Source organism: Asterias rubens, chromosome 8, assembly GCF_902459465.1.
Source record: "Asterias rubens chromosome 8, eAstRub1.3, whole genome shotgun sequence".
NCBI lineage: Eukaryota > Metazoa > Echinodermata > Asteroidea > Forcipulatida > Asteriidae > Asterias > Asterias rubens.
Window position 1 is genome coordinate 8,469,221 of NC_047069.1, and position 24,097 is coordinate 8,493,317.

The 24,097-nt window shown below is 34.9% G+C and overlaps 1 protein-coding gene across 2 annotated transcripts; it reads left to right on the forward strand.

Moving 5' to 3' along the window:
* Positions 1-100: 100 nt before the first annotated feature.
* LOC117293836 (minichromosome maintenance domain-containing protein 2-like) lies at positions 101-23,004 on the forward strand. Of its 2 annotated transcripts, none has more exons than XM_033776292.1 (22): positions 101-260; positions 2,023-2,177; positions 2,588-2,642; positions 2,816-2,874; positions 3,561-3,664; positions 4,337-4,438; positions 4,939-5,043; positions 5,552-5,619; positions 6,118-6,219; positions 7,357-7,454; positions 7,830-7,847; positions 8,309-8,375; positions 9,589-9,734; positions 11,118-11,292; positions 12,498-12,587; positions 15,211-15,368; positions 16,030-16,064; positions 18,234-18,390; positions 19,343-19,485; positions 19,950-20,059; positions 20,973-21,046; positions 22,469-23,004. In XM_033776292.1, the coding sequence occupies exons 2-22, from the start codon at positions 2,028-2,030 to the stop codon at positions 22,559-22,561; spliced, it is 2,109 nt and encodes a 702-aa protein (XP_033632183.1). In that variant the 5' UTR covers positions 101-260; positions 2,023-2,027; the 3' UTR covers positions 22,562-23,004. The 2 variants fall into 2 exon arrangements, with proteins under 2 accessions (XP_033632183.1, XP_033632184.1); XM_033776293.1 differs by lacking the exon at positions 101-260 and adding an exon at positions 380-456.
* The last annotated feature ends 1,093 nt before the right edge of the window (positions 23,005-24,097 follow it).

Sequence of the window (24,097 nt, forward strand, 5' to 3'; positions counted from 1 at the left end):
CAATCCGGCACCCAGACGTATCTTAAGCGTAATGCGCGATATTAAACAAGGGGATCATACTTGTAAAAGTGCACGATTTCCAAATAAGTTCTATTTTTAACTTATCGTCTGCGCATTTTCCTGTCCATTTGTTTTAAAAAGTAAAGAGATGCTGAAACTGAAAGTAACTTTGTGTTCACTAATAATGTTCAAGTTGTCTTGAACTCTGCTTCACTGCAAGCTTCGGCAGCCTACGTATATAGGCATTTCTTCTAACCCAGGTAAACTTTTACTACAATTCAGTAAACTTTTATTAGGCCTACAAACTTATTTTCAAAACAAACAACTAACAAAACATTTTGTTGCGGCACGTCTTGGCCAGGCCATGTGCGGACCGGCGCAGCGTTGTCACTGACACTGGGCATTGTTGTGTCACTTTTTTTTCTGCTTTGTTTTACTCCACTGCCTAGTGTAAATGTAGGAAATTAAATGTGGACGGGGGAAAGGGGTGGGTGATTGTGACAACCAGTTTGTACCATAGTTTTTACTAATTAATACTATTTGTTAGAAAACCAAAATAGTCAGATTCACAAACAGACAAAGTCAAAGAATTAACTCAACTCAACATTGCTCCCACTGCTCAACTCAACTCAACTGCAATGCAACACTGAATTGAACAAAACAAGTTTAAAGTCTTCTAACTAAGTTATTTTATAAACATGATAAAATTGGACCTCAACTTCGTTCAATTTAACATACTACAAAGATTTGAAAAGTAGTCCATATTAATTGTTGCAGAGTGTTCTTTGAAATGTTATGTTTTTTATTCTTTTTTGAGGGGGGGGGGGGGGCTGTTGCTGTCTGTATTGTAGGAGGTCCTGTTTTCAAGGTGTCCCTAAAATCGTGGCAAAACTTTTACCTCTCTGTGCGCGAAGTAAACAACATTTTGGTTTTATTTGCCAAGCAAAGAGTGCTTGAACAAAACTTTAGAAATATGTAAAGGCTCCACTCACACAGGTTATTTGCATTTGTATGCAAAATCTTTGGTGTTTTAGGCATTTCTACAAGGTACAAAAATATGTCATAATGTTGAGGCCATATTCAAAAAATTGCCCACCGAAAAAGTTTCATCCAACACTATTTCAATTCACAATTCACGGTGATCAAATCATGTGACTGAACATTCTGCTGAGCATTCTGGAAAAAAAATACAGAGGCTTAAAGAAGCCATGTGCCTTATTTATATTATTTTCTAATATTTTTTGAGATTTTTTTTTTAACGCTCATATCAATATTATTATAAATATTAAAATTTAAACATCGGCTTGGTGACAGACTCAATTATCACCTTTATTTATACGCTTTATTATAAATATTAAGGGGAAAAAATGTGGGTTTTTTTGCAAATTACCATGGTAATTTTTAAAATGTCATAAAAAAATATTTTTAATAAAATGAACACAACTGCTGGCTATAGAGTCATACACAGAGTCTCACAGAACACTTGTAGTCACTGCAGATGTTTCTTCCACGTATGGCTTCACCGGGAAACCATGTTCTCGTTTACCTTCAAAACAGGAAAAACTCAAAACAAATGGGACCAGTTGAAGTCATCAAAGATCGGTGTGTGGTGTGAAAATTTTAATATCCATCAAGTTTTAATTTATGATTGCATACTTCATATAAACAAATGAAGATAATTAGGGCATCTATTGACATATATGGCATCATTATATTTTGTTTCCCAATTCAAAGAAAAAGGCATACATAATACCGTGAAAACTGGTAAGAGGAGGATATATATATATTGTGTATTGTTTTTACAATCTTTTAAAGGATTTTATAATTTACTTTTGCTGTTACTTTTTAGATACAGGGACTTACCTGAAAATGGATTTAAATTTTCTAGCTCAGTCTCAAAACTTTTAGCACAGTGAGGAGCTCTTTATTTAGTCATTATTTTTGTAGGGTCTACTTTCATGACTTTATTTATTTTTATTTAACATTAATTTAATATCATCCATATCAACTAACTGTCTACAGAAAAAATGATCAACACAATAAGAGAACAGATGGGAAATTCAGCTCAACAAAGTGATCAGCTACAATTGATGGAGGCCTCGTTATGCTACTTGGACAAAACTAAACAACTTGAGTATTTGAAAAGAGAGTGCATCAATCACAACAATACCAAAGAGGTCAGTGTTTAATTCCCACTACATATCCAAACCTGAGCTGCGGCGCTATTTTCAAACCCAACACACAGGCCTGCGTGACAAGTAAATTTAAGCTTCATAGTCTACTTTTCTTTCCGTCTCATTAATTTTCTGCAGATAACTTTTACAACACAAGTCAAGTAAAGCTTTACATAGAAAACACCTTTTAAAAACCTTTTTTGATATTAAAATTTTTGAATGATGATTAGAGTAGATACGGCAATAAAGGATGAGCTAGCGTTTATATTTTCATAGTGTTTCCATTAAAAGAGGTTCTGCTCTTTTAATCTGATGTTTGCACTGTGCTGTGAGCCATAGCACTTAGCGCACTCTCTTGATAAACGAGAGTGCAAGGATCAGTTAATCTTAACCATCCTTTATTTTTCTTTCAGAGTGTCTACCCTTTCACCATTGAAGTTAATGTGTCAGTGATCACTGAAATGGACCGTTAGTATCTTGGTTTTTTGCTTGTTTTAACTTTGTAGGTATATTTACTGGGAGAAAACGCACAAACACAATCAATTTAATCCAACTATCTGATGAAAGAATTTAATTTGTGTTTTACAAAGGAATTTAGTTGTTTCTTCACTTTGTATATTATATTTTAATCTTCTTTTTAGCAACACTTGGAAACATAGTGTTACATCAACCACCACGAGCAAGAACAATCTTTCAAGAGGTAAAAATTGTACTTTTCAGTACCTTATTTATTACTTCATTTTTTTATTTTTTTTTATACCTCTTCTCAAAAACATAGTTTTTAATTGTAATTCTGACAGCATGACACATAATTTATTAACTGTTTTTAGCTTCTGAATATTCAGAACATTTCTGTACTTAACAGTCTGATTGGCTAAGTGAGCATGGTTGAGTTAACAAGTCTTTCTAAAGGACTGGCTTGTTTGGGCTTAATGCATGTGATTGAACTAGGCCATTGATTTTACGTTTTGGTGTGTTTTTTAAAGAAGTAATTTCTGAATACTGTTATTTTCTAATACATTTTGAGGACACACAAAAGGCTGTAGGATTTTGTTTTCTTTGCGAAGTTTAAAATGACTATTCGGAGAACGTGATAAATAGGGCCCAATTTCATAAAGCTAAGCTATGCTAAGAACAACAATTCAAACTGAATGTAATTTTGGCCAGTAACTTGTTTCTACTAAGCAATACTATTTTGCTCGTAGCAAGCTTTCATAAATACAGCTTTTGAAGAAGTTGCTATTAATTGACCTCAACCTTGGTGCAATTCAGTTAAAACATTTTTTATAGATTAATTCTTGTTTAAGAATGCATGTTTCATATGCATTCCAACACAATTAGAAGCAATACATTCTCTAAAATGAGGTACTTTTTTCTCTGATGCAGCTATGTTATATCAGCTTAAAGTGCTTAAAAGTACTTCCAGCTGAAGTATCTTGCAACCAAATTCTTGTCAACTTGCTGATATTAGATCTACCACAGCTGTCAAGGTAAGACACTAAAAGCTTCAATTTGTACCCTCTTTTGTTTTATTTCTATAATCACATTTATTTTTTGTAATTCCAGTTTTCAGCTAAACCTATCCTCCATGGGATCACCTCTGGCATTTATATAATATGTTATTAAAACAAATAGAAAGTTAAGAATACTCTCTTCACAATAATGGGGAATTTATACCAAATGTATGAAGACCCCCTCCCTCAACATTAAGTTAACACATTAAAGGCAGTTGGACACTATTGGTAATTACTCAAAATAATTTTTATCATAAAACCTTACTTGATTACGAGGTTGATAGTATAAAACATTCTGAGAAACGGCTCCCTCTGAAGTAATGTAACTTTTGAGAAAGAAGTAATTTTCCATGACATTAATTTCGGGACCTCAGATTTAGAATTTGAGGCCTCGAAATCAAGCAATTGAAAGCACCCAACTTGTGTGACAAGGTCTTTTTTTCTTTTGTTATTATCTCGCAACTTCGACGACCGTTTGAGCTCAATTTTCACAGGTTTGTTATTTTATGCATATGTTGAGATGCACCAAGTGAGAAGACTGGTCTTTGACATTTACCAATAGTGTCCAGTGTCTTTAAAATCGGTGCAATTGTATTTAATATTGTTTATGTTTTAAATAATACAACATCTTAAATGCATTACCAACAGCTACCAGCTTTGCACGTCAGAATTACTCAGTTGCAAGTTTGAGCCCCGCTTCTACAAATTTACTGGAACAGTGTGCTCAATTTCATCTCCTACAACGTACTCGTAAGTTAATTCAAACTTTGCAATAATCCTTCTACAAAGCACTTCATTGGTATAGTAGTTAACACTATATTTTTCTTATAATTTAAAATTTGTTGTTGGACAATTTTAATAAATAAAAAATATCATAACTTGGAGACACACTAAATTTGTGTCTGATTGTTTACATTTATGTCTAATGGGCTGTTTCTATGTTTGGTTGTCTGTACATGTTTTGATAAAAGACTTGGCACTTGGTAGGTTGTTCTCCTGAAACTTCCTCGGGGGAACTTGACAAGGAGGTGTCGTATAATAAACTGTAAATTGTTCACTGGTTACATTATGGCTATCCTTGAAATTTTGCAGCTTGTCTTTGCACCATTTCCAAAGCTGACTTTTGCTTTGTGCGGTTCCAAGCCGTTGAAAATGGAGTTAAACTAGGGTGGCAAATATATAGCATGATGTGTCTATAAAGATCTAAACAGGTTTGATTGTGACTTTTCTCGCTCCTGGTATTTTTATAGGAGGTGTGCAAAATACAGATGTCCTGAGGCTAAATGTTTTGGTGCAGCAGATAATTTCTACATCAGATGTCACATTGAGGGGGCTAAAGAACGCCAAACTGTAAGGTAAATGCAATTGCTCTACACTGAAGTTCATTGAGCTACCAAATATATATAAATTTGCAAAAAGTTGTCTTTGTACATTGTTTTTCTCACCTAATATCTGAATATACGGATCTTTTCATAAATGAAGTTTAAAAAAATTGTGTGAAGAATATATTATTTATTTCAGATATATCAGCCAGATGGAAAAAGGTTGGATGAGGACTTTAGGAGTTCACAGTTGGAAGACCAATTGAATATTTTGTTGCAAATGTACAGTTAGTTACTCAGAAATTTGCGTTGAATTTTTTGCCTTAAATAAATTCTGGCTATCTTTGAACATCTTTGATCTACGCCTAAGCACTTCTCATTTACAATTCCATGGTTGTTTTCCTGTTTTTGTTTATTACTTTGATATTTCAAGCTGTAAAAGCGCTTTATACAATGTTTTTATTGTTTTTGGTGGAGCACAATGTGAGCTCCTGGTGCATTGTTCTTGAAAAGATATTGTTCTGTTTATCCTCCTCTTAAGGCAAGACTTCAACTGCGTGTACTGTGGCAACATCTTAAAGGAGGATGTGAATTGCAGAGTCTTAGGAGGTATGTATGAGTCAATCAGCTATTTTTAAAGTTCTAAGCTAATGTACGAGGACAGGGTTCAACCTTAACACTAGCCTGGCTTGCATTGTCAGGTTACAACCGCTGTGTGGTAACAAATACCAGTTCTCAACTTGCACTGCTGGCTACTAAAACTATGAAAAATGTTTGTTTTAAATTTTCAAGTTTGTTCCTGTTCAGATGTGAATATATTTTATGTGTTACTTTATTTGTTAGTGTGTGAATGTCATTTTGACCATTAAACTGGTTGTTACCATACATTGATGTCAATACAGTTTGGGCTACTAAAATATGATGGGATGAATAAAATGCACAGTTCTAGCCTGTTGAGCTACTGTACACAAACATTAGAGTGCAAGCCCTGGAGGAGGTATCTTTTAATACAAAATCCAACCTCCAGATTAAATTTACCCAGATAATTGTTTTACTCATCTAAACAAACATGTGTAGTTGATTTGGGTTATTCTGTTTTCTTGTTAGAGAAGCAGATATTACAGATTGTTGAAGGGAATGTCTCTCCGCGTCATGATGTAGATGCAAACTTGGGCAGGTACAGCCAAGCTGTTACTGTTGTTTTGAGAGGTAGGATTCTTAAAATGTACAAAGACAGCCAACTGCAATAATGACATATCTCTATGCTGCCAGTGTTGCTTCTATAAAAATGTGTATAAGTGCTGCCTAAAAATGTTCATCCTCCATTGATTAAAACGTAGCCCCAAAGAAAGCCCCAAGCAAGCAGCAAATAAAGATCATTCCAAGATGCTCATTCCTGCATTTTTTGTAGAATAGGGCGCTTTCAGCATTTACCAAATGAAAATTTTTCATGCATCATGTGTATGTGTGGGTGGATGGGGGAGCAGTGCATACTGCACTGTGAAAATTCATCCATAAACACTTTATCACAAAACATTATTCACCCTACTAACCATTAATGCAAACTGATTACTGCACATGAATCATCTGCGTAAAATGGAAAGCAAACATACATTTTGATGGCTCTGTTTGCTTTTGACGGTTTAAAATGTTTAATTTGATTCCCCTGGGTCCAATTTTTCATAGTGTACACTGTCTGTGTGCTTAAAGTTAGGCAGGTTGGTACACTGGCTGTGTGCTGTAAGTTGCTTCTATTGTCGATGAGTGACTATAAGTGCTGCCTAAAAATGGTTATCCTCCATTGATTAAAATGTAGCCCCAAAGAAAGCCCCAAGCGGCAAATAAATATTGTACAAATATATGCATGTACTTTCCTTTCAGTGAAAATGCCCATTCCTGCATTTTTTGTAGAATAGACCGCTATTAACATTTACGGAATGAAAATGTTCATGCATCATGTGTATGTGTGGGTGGATGGTGGAGCAGTGCGTACTGCACTGTGAAAATTCAACCACTTTATCACAAAACATTCACCCTACTAACCATTAATGCAAACTGATTACTGGACATGAATCATCTGCGTAAAATGGAAAGCAAACATACATTTTTATGCCTCTGTTTGCTTTTGATGAGTTAAAGGTTTTAATTTGATTCCCCTAAGTCAAATTTTTGATAGTGTACACTTGTCTGTGGCTTAAAGTTGGCCTGCCTGTCAGAATTCCCAAGGATGTAAATCACAGATTCCAGAGACACGTTGTAGATTATTTATCTGACTTGTATTTACTTGCTCTATGTACCAAGAATTATTTCCTCATCTGTGTTACTTGTCACTTTCTAATTACCTAGATGAGTTTTTCAATATCCAGCTTGGTGGCTACTACTGTGTGATTGGAATCCCAGTCAAGGAATTTGCTGCAAATGCAGCTGTCTCTGTCGTGATTGAGGTGATGTATTTTTCTTAATTTGTCAACCAATTAAAGAACAGCATTCTTCAACTTGAAAATTTAAGTAAAACTCATAAGGTGGGCTGTAAAGTAACCAACTGACACGTCATTCCAAATATTGCTGATCATATAAGGTATTCTGAATTGATTTTAGTTTCACTGAAATGTCAACCTATTTTTTTGCCTACATGTAAAACAAGCAAATGCCCAGGGAACCCATTTGCAGTAACTAGATGGGATTAGAGGGCCTCCATGAATATCTGCTTAAGCCATTGCCAATTTGTGTATTAATCTTCAAATGTACAAACTTTACTTTCTACTGGAAAATGCACTATCAAATTAATTCAATCATATTTTTGTTTTGTTTGATTTCAGGCAAACAATGTCATTAAGGTAAGTTATTTCTGCTTTAGTTGATTTAGATCAGTTTCAGAAGAGGGGTATGGGTGATTACCCATTGGGAATTATTTGATGCACTGTGATGTTTGGCAGTGCTTATTTAAAACAAAATATGTGTTTGTTTTATGGTTTGTTTCACCTATTCTTCCTTTGGCTGGGATCGGTTGGTCAAGAGTTTATTCTTGTTCCCAAATTTTTCAGATAATTATATTTAAACTGATCAACATAGAGGCCAAGTAAGTGATTATAAACTCTACATACATGCTCTACAGTGGAATAGTCAAACTTCAGTTTCCTCAATTTTATCTCATATCGGCTTTTAAGGCAGGATGCAGGGCTTATCCGTTTTCATACAAACTTTGTCTAGCAATGTCAAATTATCTGTACTCATGTTATCGTCTCAGAGAACTTAGAATGCTAGACATTCCTTAGTAATTTAAATATCTTCCTTTTAGGTTCACCTTGGGATTCAAAGAGAGATACCAAGTCATCTTCCAGAAACATTGAGTCAGCTTCTTAAAAGTAAGAAAACCTTTACTTATATTTAAAGCTCAAATTTCATAAAGTATAAGGTACAAAGGTTTCAAAATCTGTTTGAATACACAGTTTAAGATATGAGTTTAAAGTTCAAATTTAAAGTTAATCAAATTCAAATGTTTTGTTCTTTTATTTTCAAATGTAAATTATCACAAGTAACTACTGTAAAACAACAATTCATATTGGTCATGGTGAAATACTATTCGGATCTTGTTAAATTGGAGGACCTAGTTTTCATTTTTGACGGAGGAAATCTCAACTATTGTTTTTATTTCGGAAGATCCACCCACACACAACTCAATTTGTTTTCAACATCTTAACCTTCCTTACAGCAGTAATTTATTATTCCACAGTTTGGTTTCAAGAGACTTGCTTTTAGATGCAATGTATTTTTCTGTCATCTTCTTCAGTGTTGTCTCAGCCATTGCAGCATTGCAGTTTCCCACATTTAATTAGATAACTTATGTGTTTGCCTTGCAGCATTTTTCAGACTTAAGTGCATATAATGAGCACACTTGATGATTAATCATTGAAAGTGCAAACGGAATGACCTTTTGTAATGTCCCTTTTTCAGTGAAACTTGGGGTCCCCTATGCCATATTGATGAATCTTTTGTTTTAGGAAATCTGTTTTGCTGGAAAAATAATATGACATTATTTCTCATGTAGTTAGTATATATGAGGGAAATAATATTTATGACTTTGTGATGAGTTGAACACAAATTATAAAGCTTTCTTTAAGTTTGTTTTTGTGTGTCCATAGTGGGGCAGAAATGGGAAATATTTTGGGGCAATTGTGCCTTTGATGGTGCAAGCATTGAACGTTTGCACACCACACAACAAGAGATGCCAAGATAATAATGTTTTGCCATATTGTTATTACAGATTGAATTTAATCCAAAAATATGTAAAATACCAAGCAACCAAGTTTACAAAAAAAAATTCCTGCCATTGATTGTTATACTACCAATATTTTTTCAAAGGACAAATTAATCTGCAGTGGCGGTGTAACCCAAAAACTTTTTCATTACACACTCTGACTGTGTGCCAAATTTCTGATGACGGGAAACACCCTCAAAACAAAATTTGAGATTGTTATAATCTAAATTATGATAAATTGCACCCCCACCATTTAAAAAAAAAAATCTTCATTTTCTTCAAATAAAATCTAAGTACTTTTTTCCTTCTCAATTGTGCAGGTCAAGCAGTATCTCCCTGGGGCTTCAGCACAAGTCTTGCGTTCCAATTTGGCAGTGACATTTCACCACCAGGCACTTACCACAGACTTAAACTGTGCATGCTCCTCAGTCTTATTGATGCTGCCTCCTGTACATCTGATGAACATGTAATTCACTTTTATTCTCTTTCATGCATTGTTAGAGATCTACGGGTATAGGATGAAATGCTTTTTCAAATCTATCCATCTTTGTCTATTGTTGTTTCGCCATGTCCTTCCCTCTCAACCCAACCCTCCTTTTCTCACAAAATTTGCCACTCTGAGTCTATTTCAGCTTTGAAGTACAAGCAAGTAAAGGTCACCTGTTTTGGAAATCAGGAAAGTCATGTAATCAGAAACTCTTATGGTGTATAGTAAGATCAAAAGCTAGTAAGGATACTCAAACCTTGTGCTTCATTACGCCTGCCTTTGCAATGTGTCTTACCCTTAAGCTCTTATTTAACCAAGGGTTTCTTTTATTTTTCATTCAATTCCTGAATTCAATTCGCATGGCTATTAGTCTGTCATAGTCCATTAATATCTCTCCATAATACAATAATAGGCTCCACAGGAGTTATTTACTTTAACTCAAGGTTAACAAGCTAATTTTATAGACTTGAAAAATCATTTCATCAAACAAATTGCATCACTTATATGAAATGAAGTAGAAGGAATGTAAAATATGCACTCTCTTTTTCTAGTCAAGAATTTTGGATTTTCTTGATGTTTACACCACATTATTTCCTTCCATGCATACCCTTATTTTATACCCTGTCAATTATAGTTATAAATTATTGTGGGTAGTATTTTGATGAAGTGCTAGATTCATTGTGAGGAAAGATTTGAAACCACAAAGAATGCTTCAATTTCTTTTCTGCAGAGGCAGCAGAAATATTGCATCAATGGGTATTTTTAAAAACCAAATCTATTTTAGGATCTAAGGTATTTGATGTTAAGTATATATGATACGTCTTGAAATGACCTTTTCATATCCCTCAGTTTTTTGTCTTCCCTTTATCTCTCTCCCTCTCCTCTTCTCACAATTTGTACATAAATATTATCTGCATTTTTGTATGCATGTAATGAAAATTTCTTATTTCCAACAAACATATCAGTAAATTTAGCTCAACAACAACATTTATTTCAACTTGACAAAAAATATTACAATTGTCTTACAAAATAAAGATTTACATTAAAACAGCTAATGCAAACTAAATAATAATAGTAGAAACTGACAGAGTAAGTGAAATGGTGGCAATCCCAGGTAAGCTGCAAATGTTTAATCAAATGGACAGGTCAGCAAATAACTGTCTCTTTCTAGGGACTATAGTAATGGGGAACAAATGTAAAATGTATTTATGATGTTTGATACATGTACATTGACCAATTTATCAAGGAAATAATGAATGGTGACTAATTGTGCTTACCCTCAACTTATTAACAATTACGTATTTTACCTTAATGATTCATTGTATCAGTAGGTCAGTACTGAAATCCCTTTTATCATTTCAGGATTCGCCAGGATATCTGGATCTTGTCGCTGTTGGCACTGACACTAGCATAATTCAAAGATTGCTGCTATATGGGGCATCTTTCGCACCTCGTGTTATCATTCACAACAGCAGCCAGCCATTACTTGTTTCAATCAGAAAGGATCCAGCTGTCTTGGAGAGTTACACTATTGATGGTAAATCTTTTCTATATGAAAGATGAACAAATAGAGACGACTATAGACATGACTCCTTAGCTAAGTATATTCTCTGACATGAGTAAGCTAGAGAGAGAGAGGGAGAGATCTTACAAAGAGTTAAGACTAGTCTTATCTCGACTTGGGACGAGTTACTCGTCCTAACTTAGGACTACCCATATGTTTTTAATATCTCCTAAAACTAGTCCTAAGTTTAGACTAGTCCTAACTCTTTGTGAAATCGACCCCAGCTCGGTATTTTATTGCCTCGCATAAGCTGATTGCGAATTGTTGCAGTGCTAAGGTGTTTATATTTTGAGTCATGTTGTGTTTGTTGGGGAACATGGACGGTTTGCATCTCGCTTTCATACCCAGTCATTACTTCTTAGACAGTATACCCGTATCCATTACCCAAGACATGCTAAATGTATCAGTCCGTGTTAATGGCAATTTGAGACCTACAGAAGCATCTCATGTCTTTGAAGAAAAAAACAATTTCCAGAAAGAGGAAACACAATAATATAAGCTTGAAGAAATTCAGCAAATAACAAGCATTATTAAGAAGTGAAGTAACCCAACCTGGATAATTAAGTTGTGTGGGTGTCAATTAAACCAACTGAAAGATCTACATTTCATGAAACTTGGATAGAAAGCTCTTGGGTTTCATCATAAATTGAAATGCCACTAGTGGATTTCAGTAATTAGATTTTGTGGTTTAAATCTGTCATTGCTTCTGGCCAAAACTGCTTATTAGCTTGGATTTCAACATACAAAAAGTAATTAAAATCCAAAGACTGGCAGGCTTAACATAAATGCAAATTTGAAACAACTACATATTTGAGAATTTTCAACGTTTATGTTTATAAACATATATTACCAATTCAAAATTGTATATTGCATGACTTTATTTATGCTGAAATTGTTAATCGTGAAATTGAATACATGAAGTATGGAACAAAGCTAACTGTACGGTAAACACAATTGGTTGAATTGGGTTTTGAGTAGTTACTCAAAGAACATTGTTCGCAAATACTTCTATTGGATATTTTGCTTAAAGATCAATTGCATCTGCCAAATTAAGTGGCAATGACAAACACCAAACTCTAAAGACACACCATAGATATACATAGGACCTTAAAATAGCCATTCTCAAAATGTGCAATGATGCCTTCTAAATAAATTATTTTATTGCTTCCCTTTTGCAGCTGGATCGGTGCTGTTAGCTCGCCAAGGTGTTTGTTTGTTGGGGGATTTGTACAATCATAAACGGGAAACAAAAGCCAAGCTCCGGGATGGTGAGTAGGGATTTACAGTTGATGATTGACGAAAACCCTGAAATTTGTATGTGACTTTGGAGGTCAACAAAATGTATACCCTGCTTCTTTTAGATCCTAACAATGAAAGGGTCCTGGAAAATTTATGTGGTATTTAACTTGTTTTCCTATGATTCAAGCTGTGTATATTAGGACAGCCATAAAGGTGAATATCATGTGCATATATGGGATATTCTCCTTTCTTGTGTACTGTAAAAACCTAATAAAACATGATGCTCCTTCAAAAATGACTTTTAATTAAAAATGGACTGCAAGGGAAGATCTGATTTCATGAAAAAACACGTGCCATTACTGCATTACAAATATTGTTTTCAAAAGTTCTCTCACCTGGATTAGTATCAACATCAATTCCCTGTTGGATTGATGTTCAAACATTATATAGGAGAGCAATTATGAACCATTTCTCCCCTTTTGCTTTTAGTTGATTTCATCAGACATAAGATGTAGAGTAGTTCCTAGAGTATAATTATTTTGCACAGCTGCAATTCTTATCATGCATTTTCAAAAATTAATTTTGTGACTTGTTTTCATAAATGACTATTCAAGTAAAAAATGATACTCGAGAAGACTGAAAAATATTGTCATTTCCTTTGATCCCTGTTTTTTACGATTTTCATGTATTAATATGAAAATTCATGGGGTATTTCAACAACTATATTCGATCAACTTTGACATTTGTTTGTTACAGCACCAAAGTGGAAAATGTTTATATATTGAAGCTTGTCCTGAATAATGCCAAGTACTAAACCTTGGTTCCTTCTTTTTGCAGTGTTTAACTCTTCCCAGAACATACCATGATACATTGCAATTTGGGGGAAATCAAAGTCAAAGTGCAGCGTTTGCAACAATCAGGGGAAAACTTGTTAGCCTCTAATGCGAGATCACTTATTGTAAAGTTCAGACAATTATTAATCTGCCATCAAAATATTTCTATCTGAAATACTGTCTAAGTTGAGGAAATAGCATTTGTAGTAGACCAGCCAAACTTTTAAAAGTGCTCTAGAAAAAGAAAGAAAAAAACGGCATAGTTTGCTAGATGTATGAATCATGGGCTCGGGAAGACGATTAGGGTGGATGCCCAGCTTGATTTTGAATTTTAAGGTCATTTTGGGGTCAAAAGGTCAAAAAAGGTCAACAATCAATAATTTCAAAATTTGTGTCAACTTTAATCTCATTTGATAGATCTATCCATAAAATGTATTTTTAACTTTATGTTGATACTACAAACCTATGTTATTAACGTATAAACTTTGACCTTGTACACAAATGTATAGCAAAACGAAGTGTAAAAGTGTGATTATCTTGAAAAGGGTACATTTGGAGTACACCCATTGTTTTTGCACTCCCCATCCTCATTGGTGCATATATTGGTTTCAAAAAACTTTTTTTGAAAGGTAAATATACCCAGGCAGTTTTTGAGAAAAAAACAAAATTCAAATACCACCTTCATGTGGGGTCTTTTTAAGGTCAAAATTTCAAAAAAGGCAAAACATTTGCATTTTTGAAATTTTCACAAAATTTGACCCCAAGTGATACATCTATCCATAAAATGTATTTTTAAGTTAATGCTGATCTGACATAAGTATGTAAGTAACGGACAAACTTTGACCTTGTACACAAACGTATTGCAAAGCAAAACGTAAAAGTGTGATTATCTTGAAAAGTGTACATTTTGAGTATACCAGCATTTTTGCACTCCCCATCACAATGGTGCATGTTTCAAACAACTTTTTTTTGAAAGGAAAGTGTACTTAGGCAGTTTTTGAAAAAAAAACACCACCTTCATGTAAGGTCATTATTGAGGTCAACAAGTGCAAAAAAGGTCAAAATTTAATTGTTTTAAATTTTTTTAGCCACATTTTACCCTAGGCGGCAGATCTATCCATAAAATATAGTTTCATCATCAAATTGACATGCCAAGTCTGTGAAATTATGAGTTAATCTTTTGTCTTGTACACAAACGTATAGGAAAATTAAATCTTAATTGCAATTTTCTCAAAAAGTGCGTATCTTGAGCATAATACAGTGTTTTGCACTTCCTATCCCAGCAATGCATATAATTGTTTGAAAACAGCTTTTTTTGAAAGGTCAGTATACCAAGGCACTAAAAACAATCATATTATACATTTTTCCTATGTGGTAAAATGAAACATTGTATTGTATACTATTCACGCAGAACAGTTCGACATACAGTTTTACAGTTTAACTTGGTGCCCTTTGATTTGCACCCTTATAAAACTAGCTCAAATCAAGCATCTGAGATAGGGGTAGTCTTCCAGGTAACCTTTTTCTTTTAAGCTCATGTGTGTCTGTGTCATTGTGAGAGAGGAGACGTCCATGTATTCCTAGTTTACGCTGTGTGAAGTTTCAGTGCATCTCTTGTTGGCAGCAACATCTCCAGACGCTTCTTCGCCTTACAACCATGAAACACATTTTTTTTTTTTTTTTGCTATCGAAATGAGCGCTATCACAGAATTTGATCAAAAATGTTCACAGGTTGTAAGGCTGTTTATTGAAAGCACGGAAATGGACCAATGATGTACTTTCCTTTAAATTAAGGATGTGTTTATCTTCTTTTATGCAGTAATGAGTACTAGAGTTGTCCATGTAGACTTGCCTAAGAAATTAAGAAGCTCATCGGCACAGCAACAGCTATGTCCTGTGAATTGTAACCTTTGGGGCCACCTGAGCTGTAGTACTGCTCCAGATATGGATCAACTAGAATATCTTGCCTCCAGATTTGTAAGTCACTTGGCACTTATCACCATAGAATCAAGTATAGACCGTTATCAAGGTGTAGCCATCTTGAATTTCTCCCATTGATGTCGATGTTACCAATTCGAGGCTGAAGAACAAAAAGTCTGGGTCGTAATTGCAAAACGATTATTAGCATACATTATTGTCATTCGAAACGAGTAACATGACCAAGATGGAGGCAGCATGATAAAGGTATATTGTGTTGTGACTCGATCTGAACTCTTTGAAAAATCTAGTCAAACTAAAAGCACATATAGGGTCTTTTTGAGATTAATTGTCTCATCTAAACTTTCAAACCATTGAAATTGAAGGTATTAGTGATGAACCTTGAACATATCTTCGAGATACTAATTTCAAAACTGGTACATCAATGCAGAAATATATAATTGTGTATACAGCCAATTTTTTATTTGACTAGAGGTCTGTGAAAATTGATTAAAAAGTTTATCCATACAAACATTAAAAATGGTCATTCCTAAATGCCCTTTCGTGCCCTTGTGAATAATATAGTTTTAATCTTTTGGGAATTTTTGATCATAATTATTTCTTGACCAGGCCAAAGATATTCCTCTGAGTGCAAAAACACCTGTCAAATGGAGCCCTGATTTCATTTCTGTAATATCGATTGTTCTCTGTACTTTTCCAGCAGGAGAAGAGAAATCTGAAGCAGTCTATTTTAGAGTAAGTTTTAGCTGGTAGGAATGTTACGATAAATTTTAGAAGTAGTCATGGGAATGAAGGAACATGTGGTCAATATTTATAACAAACAAATCCATAAAATATGTGTAATTATGTGACACTTGATGGTAAAGTCAGACAAGATATAACTACAAAAAATAGTTAATGGCCTGACGTTTCGACTTTCTCGAACGTTTCGTCTTTCTCGAAGGCTGAATGACAACACAACAAACATGAACAGGTTACTAAGTGAAACATAAGCAGTGAAGTGGAAATACATGAATGGGGTTAGAAAGCATACATAAAAAAGCAGGGGGTAAACAATGAATAGGGGGACAAAAAGGGGGGGGGTGAAGGGAAGGGACTGGCTTGACCACAAGCAAGAATATGGAAACACAAAGGACAACATCAAGGGTGGTGAGGTTGGGTAAAAAGTAATTTATTAGTGAATGAGGCTCAGGCTAAAAGGCTATAGGGAAAAAAGGAGACGGCAAAACAAAAGGTTTATTAGTCGTTTCCTTCTTGGATGTTCAGACCATGGGGTTGAATGGTCTGGAGGCGTCTAATCCAGAGTTTCTCCCTACTCAAACGCACAGTCTCTCAAGATATAACTACCGTAAAAAAACAATGTGCAGCTTATTGAGCTATATTGCTCAAAAATTGCTTTCGGATCATCAGTGCCCGAAACACATTACATAAGCTTGCCTCAATCCCCACATAGAAACTAGCACTAGTCCACAGGCCCGAAACCTGTGATGTGAGGTCGGACAAGTAAACTTACATAAGACAAGCTTTGCGAACTTGTGTTTTTCGTTTGAGTAAAAACAAACATTGTGAATTATCTTTGTGAACAAAATGTTCACTGTAAATGTTACAGATATCTGTCAAATCTTTTTCAAGAATATCAAAGTAAAATTACACAAAATCTCGATTAAAATAGATCTTCTCGGAGTGCTTGATCAACTAATTTTTATGCTGGTCGTGTTATATACATTCTAGTCCAGTAAACGTTTTGAGCTATGCAAGCTCTGCAGTGTTGTCGATTTTCCATCAATTTGAGCCCTACAGAAAGTGAAGACAAGTTATTTATTGTTCACTCCATGCTACCCTCACCTGGGTCAGTGTCTCAGGTCTTAACTTGTGTCAGTGTCTGAAAAGCTTTGCGCACTGCCCGGCAAATTACGCTCTAACACTTTCTGTATTATCTTTTGTTCTTCATTGTTCACATATTATTACTTTGGCCAAGCTGTTTGGCTGAAAGCAATTAAATTATTCATAGCAATGAATAATCTGTTGAGGAGCTTACTGACTGCATAGTGGGGAGCTCAACAGTATTATTGGAAACTGTAGTCTAGGGAGAAGTTACCCCCAAACCAAACTATCATGGGGAAAAACCTTAAAGGGACAGACTCAAATGCAATAAGTAAAATAAAAACATGTTATGTATCTAATGAACCAAACAAAAAACAAAGAATTCAAAACACAATTGCCTCAAGTTTTTTTTAAGTTGTGACAAATAACACCATGGCAAATCTTATTTTAAAGACATTGGACACTATTGGTAATTGTCAAAGACTAGCCTTCTCACTTGGTGTATCTCAACATATTCATAAGATAACAAACCTGTACAAAATGTGAGCTCAATCGGTCGTCGAAGTTGCGAGATAATAATGAAAGAAAAAACACCCTTGTTACACCTTTACTTGTTACCAAGAAAAGTTTTATGCTAATAAATATTTTGAGTAATTACCAATAGCGTCCACTTTCTTTAAAAGTTGTTTGCTTTCAGATGCTTGATTTCGAGATTTCAAATTCTAAATATGAGGTCTCAAAATCAAATTCATGTAAAATTACTTTCTTCTCTATAACTACATTACTTCAGAGGGAGCCGTTTCTCTATCAACCTTTACTTGTTACCAAGAAAAGTTTTATGCTAATAAATATTTTGAGTAATTACCAATAGCGTCCACTTTCTTTAAAAGGTGTTTGTGAGAAATATGATATAGGCTTACATGTATTGAGTGAGCTGCATAATGGTAAACAAAATTACTCTATAGCCACTGTTGGCCTTGACTCTGCTTGAAGACATCAACTTGTTGTTTGAAAGGAGAAACAAACACTCTCTGAAATACATTTTAGTAACTATTTACACTGCTTTATCTTTCTTATCAGGAGTTTTTCTATGGTGCTTGTGTGCGACACATCCAATCCAAATTGGGATGAGTGGGCTGAGCTAAGTATCGTCAGGCATACATTGCTAGGAGCGATGGAAGATCGGGATCAGTTGGGAAGTATCACTTCAGTCCCAAGCCCTGGTGAACTAAAACGGGTACGACAATTGATATTAAAGATATAAGCTTGCATCCTTATGCTGCCCAATACCTCTGATAATTACATGGCCTCAAGATTTTTTGATAGCAGATAAGAAATGTTATAACCTCTTATAACACATGCACCGTGGAGTAAATACCCTTCTTACGGCTGTCAAAATAAGCACAAGTTTATTCCTTGAGGACTTTTTAACCAGAATTGCTCGCGCCACAGAAACGTGTCTTTTGGTGTTTTATAATGTGATGAAAACAGTGTCTTGTCGGGTTGAGTGCATAAAAGGCATGGCACAATTCAAGAGGAACAGTTTTGACTGCAAAACAAAGAAAACATTTTTCGTTAAATGGCAAGCTTATTAGTTACATTTATTTTTTCATTTCCTTTAAAAAATTGCCATGGAAATAATCTCTTTGATTGTTTTTATATTTTGTTTTGTTTATTGTGGCTTGTTTCTTGAAGTGAAACCAAGGATGGCTCATAAGTGAACTTAGACACTGTAGCTTGCAAGCCTAAACCCATACTCTTTCACGATAAGTGCCAAGACAGTGACTCAAACTCACACTCTGCTGATTAGAAACACCAGAGCTAGAGTCTGGTGCCTTTTAAGTATTTAGTATTCACACGTCAAAAGTGTGTAAACAAAGTTGTACCAAATCATATTCTGATAAGAATGCCCTGTACTGGCCCAAACTGCCCCTTTCTGAAACGTATTACACAGGTGAGCAGGTATATTTGCTTGTTCACATGGGGACTTCATCTTACTCTGTTTTCACTCACACAGCCAGGAGTTAAAATGCTTTGGTAAGGAGAAAAGCAAGATGCGGATGCTGCATGCAGTTTATGCACTGTTAAAGAGTACCCACATAAATGTCTCACAATTTGACAAAATTCCTTGGTTAGACACACATTTACATGAATGACAGGAAACCTTTTTTTTTCTTTTCTTTTTTCAGTTCCTTGAGATAGCATCAGAGACCAAAGTGGATTTCTCTGATCCAGCAAATCAGCTCCTGAAAGGTTACTTCTTGGGGAGCAGGAGGGTGCGCTTATCAGGAGTCCACGGCACACCATTTCCTTCAACAGCTCTTCATACACTGTAAGTTTTCTTGATCCCAGTGTCCTTTAGCAATAATTTCAAATTCCAAATAAGTGTACTATTGGCAAAGTGCTATAAAGAGAACATCTGGACAAAAACAAACTAATGATTCCCATTTGATTAAGATTTTTTTTTTTTTAAGTCAGTATAGGCTTTATTGTTATTATTATTTTTTATTTTAAGCATCTGTACTGTACTGTCTCGACTCTCTACCTGTTTCATGGATTTACCTGTAGATGTTTCACCCATAAATATCAGGCTACTACCTAGCAATCATTGCATCAAAATGACCAATGATGTCAAGGTCAATTAATGTGTGCCGGGTTCACCCATGAACCTCGTATCACACAAGGCATGTAATTGCCTGTCAACACAGGTGAATCAGACCGAGTCCCTGTATAATTACATGGCATTTCTATTAATTTATTTTACTGACTGAGAGAAATGGTTTGCGTCCTCCACAGGGCTTGCATGTCAAGGGCACATGCTAAACTCTGCCTGAGAGGCACTGTGCTCAAGGAGGATGCGGCACTTGCAGTGTTTTTATATGAAGAAGCAATTACAGCACGATATGGTTAGTCCAGATTTTTCCAAATTAAATGCAAACTTAAGTTTATATCTTTTTGTGACTTTCATACTTAAAGGCACTGGACACCCTTGTTGATTGTCAAAGACCAGTATTGTCACTTGGTGTATCCCATCCCAACATATGCATATGTGAACATTTGGACTCAAGTGGTCATTGAAGTTGCAAGACAATAATGAAAGAAAAAAACACCCGTGTTGAAAAAAGTGTGTGGTTTCAGATGCCTAATATAAGGCTTCAGGCTTGAAAGCTTTTAATATTTGAGTGAGGAATTACCTCTTTCTCAAAAACTGCCAGTGGCTTTAAACGGCAGATGGAGTTGGAGAATGTTTTCAGGTTTATGAAAGTGTCTAATGAATCAAATATCAATCTCTCAAAATTTAATGTTTTCATTGATTACAACAACCAAATGATTTATGATGTAAAATTTAACATCTCAAACTATTACTGATAGGAAAATATGGAACATTGCCTACTTACAAATTAAAACACCCTACTTGAGGGACTTTTATTGTTTCTTCACAAAATGTGTTCTTTACCATACCACCTGTACAGGTTACTCACACAATAGTAACACCTTTTTTCAAAGGAGATACTGAACAGTGCAGAAATTGATTCAAAAGTTTCACAGTAACCATTTTGTTTGTGTCACTTTTGAATTAACACTTTGTTCGTATCAAGTGTCCTATTTTGACATATATTTATATCAACAAAATTCACCGTTGTTGAGCTGGACAGTTTTGTTTCAAGGACATCAGATTTCAAAGCTGCTGAAACCTCTTCTTTGATAAATGTCCAGCTGAGGATAAGATCTTTGTCTAAGAGCAAACAGATCTAAATGGTCCTAATGGCCTTTTTTGATTTTAACAAAAAAAGTAAATTTTGTAAATTTTTGTTGTAGGTTTTTCTGTCTTAAACGTTCACCCCAAGGTTAATGTGAGGCACGACAGCACTGCACAATGTACAGGACCAGAGGTAAGCTTTTCAATTATAGCTCATTTTCAGCTGTTCTTAACCTGGTTCTCAAGAATTGCTCTCTTTTGTACCTTTTGTTTTCCCTTTGACACTGTGTCCTTTGGAACTGTTGCACAAATAACAAAATGTGCAACTCAATATTATGCTGCCGCAGGGACCAAGTGTTACAAACATTTTATCAGTTCAGCGGATGAACAGTCTAAGTTGCTATTTTGTAAAAACTGTAATTTTCAGGAGTAAAATTCCTTTGACATCTCGCACTTCGAGTAAAGAACCACAAAGGTAGATATCTTCAGGCAAAAGCACTTTGACGCAATTGCCATTCTCTACTTGAGGCGCGCAAAAAAAAAATTCAACCTTAAAGGCTGTAACTCTCTCTTTACAGCTTGTGTCTAACCCATCTTATATCTTCCTCTACTGTCAAACAAGAACATGCTTCAGTCAATCCAACGCGGCAATATACACACACACTCCACAATCTCTTGCCTTTTGAAATGAAACTAAAATGGGCCGGTGGTTTGAATATCCGTCGTGCCACAAGGTTTAATTCTAAATGTCAGTCAGCTCTCAGCCTCATCGCTCGTTTTTCTCAAATCAGTCGCATCATCCCCATTGATTTATGTACCAATCCCCGGTACATTCTGACTTGTGTATCGAGTAATGCAGTTCCATTATGACGAATCTCTTCTCACATGAGAGATGGAAAAATTGAAATTATTTAGATTTACTGTTTTCCCCTTCGGGTATAGGAGCACTCAACCTTGTTTGACTCCAAGCATTGATAGTGTCCATAATTTTAACCGACCACAATACAAAGCTTGTTGGTGTAGGCTTTAGATGTTAAGAAATACAGTTGTTTTGTGTTATTTTAAAATGAGCTAATACAGAACAGTTAATGATTACAGAACAATTAAACCAAAATGAGTATATTGTCAGGTTTAGGTGTACCACAATACTTGCAACATTGAGTTTCTTTAATTGAAGTATTTCTATGGAAATACGTAGAAATTCAACCAGCAGTAAATGATTTAACCATGGAGGGAAGGTTCCATTTGAGAACTGAACTTTAAAACAATTTTTCTTCAGCTTCACATGTAGAAAACCTGCAAATTTTTGTCAAAAATAGCGGATTTTTTTTTTTTTTTAACTCTGAATTCTCACTTATCCATTCCAAACCTTTGTCAGTCGATTACCGAAAATCATTTAATTGTTACGGTGCGCGGGCGTTTTTACACGATATCTCGGTTAACATGAAATAATAACAACCACTCCATGGCCCACCTGCCTTCGTATCCTTCTGAGCGTCTTCTCCCGTGATTTCCCCTGAGGCAAATCTGATTGTTTTTCTGTAAGACTCTGGCAGTTAGCCTGTGTTGTTACTCCCAAGTTACAACAGCATTTTGTATGTGATTTGTCACGCAGAATGATACCTACATGAGGGGTTTTATGGCTCAACTGTCACGTCTCTGTGGCTCACACGTGCCTGATTTGGATTTCTACCAGTCAGAGGATTAATTACTCGTCAATTAGGCTGGGGGTCCTTAATGGGTGTCTTTGACTTTCAATCTATTTTATTACTACGTATAGGCATAGTACTGTGCCAGTACATACATTCTTAAGTGATTGTGATGAACCTGTCCGTGTGCATGTAAAAGTGGCATTTAGGATCCCTTAATTGCTCTTTACAAGATCTAGTCTTCTTTAAAGAAATTTATCCAATTCAAATCAATGTCAATGTCATTTTCTGGCTCTTTGAAAGTGCAGTTTGTTCCCAATTATTATTTCATTAACATTTATCATTTTGTTGTATGTGTTTTATTTTCTAATTTGTTTTGGTGTTTGTGTGTGTCAAAACAGTTACATGTATATTCAGCAATGATTTAGTTTAAAATTACATATTCAAATTTTAGGGAATTTAATTGGGAGCAAAACTGCTGTAAATAATAAATTTATTTATTGTAATTGCTCAATATTTTGAAATTATTTGAACTAAACATTCCAGAAAAAGAAATATGATTCAAAATTATCTTGGCGATTGTGTTTTGATTATTATTTCTTTCTTTTCTTTTCAAGTCCTTTTTGTCATTATTTCTGTAATTGAATGCACAGTATTTTAAGGTTATTTATATTAAACTTTCAAAAAGAAGAAACATATTGCCAAATTACCTATGCGTTTATGTTTTGATTTTTTTTTTCTTTGGGTTGTATTGTTTGTCAAGTCTTTTATGTGATTATTTTGGTCATTTCGTGTTCACATCCTTTTCGATCATCAGTTTTACCGCAGCTTGTGACTGCTTATTGCCGTCGTATGTTCGGAATCTGTCTCAATCAGGTTATGTTCAGATAACCAAATATCATTCGTATGCATTTCTCACGTGTTTCGAATACACACATCTCGCAAATATTGCAAGCTGAGTAAATTCTAACAAAGGCATTGATAGGCATCTTATTCATATTCCTTAATTCTACAATGATGAATGTCGGGCGTGGAGCGAAAGGAAAGGGGAAAATCGAAGCAGAGTAATGACAACCTGGAGACAGAGACACTTCTAGCAGTTTCATTTGTTTACTTTGGTCAAACGTGCCCTTGCTTGTTTGTGCTGAGTGGCTGGTAGATTACTTTAACCAATGTACAGTCTCGCCTCAAACATTGATGTGCATATGACGTGGTACATGATACAAACAATGCTATATCTATTGGGAATAATATTAGTAAATTAAATGGTATCCTTTATTACCAGCAACCGCGATCAATAAGATTTCTAGGATGTCCCAAATGACGTTTCAAAAAGACAAAAATGTCCCATCAGATAAGAGACTTGTGGTATCATATTGTACCACATCCCTCTGCTCTAAACTAACATAAACAATACGTGATTTTCATATGTTGATGCAGGTCGACGCCTGATGTTTGTCATATTGGTTGATTTTAAAAAGATATAGCAAATTTAAAAGAAATAATGTGGACTTATTTCACATAGATAATTCAAGTACCCATTAAAAAGGTCATGTACTGTCGCTCTGGACAGAAATATGACACCAAACTGTGTC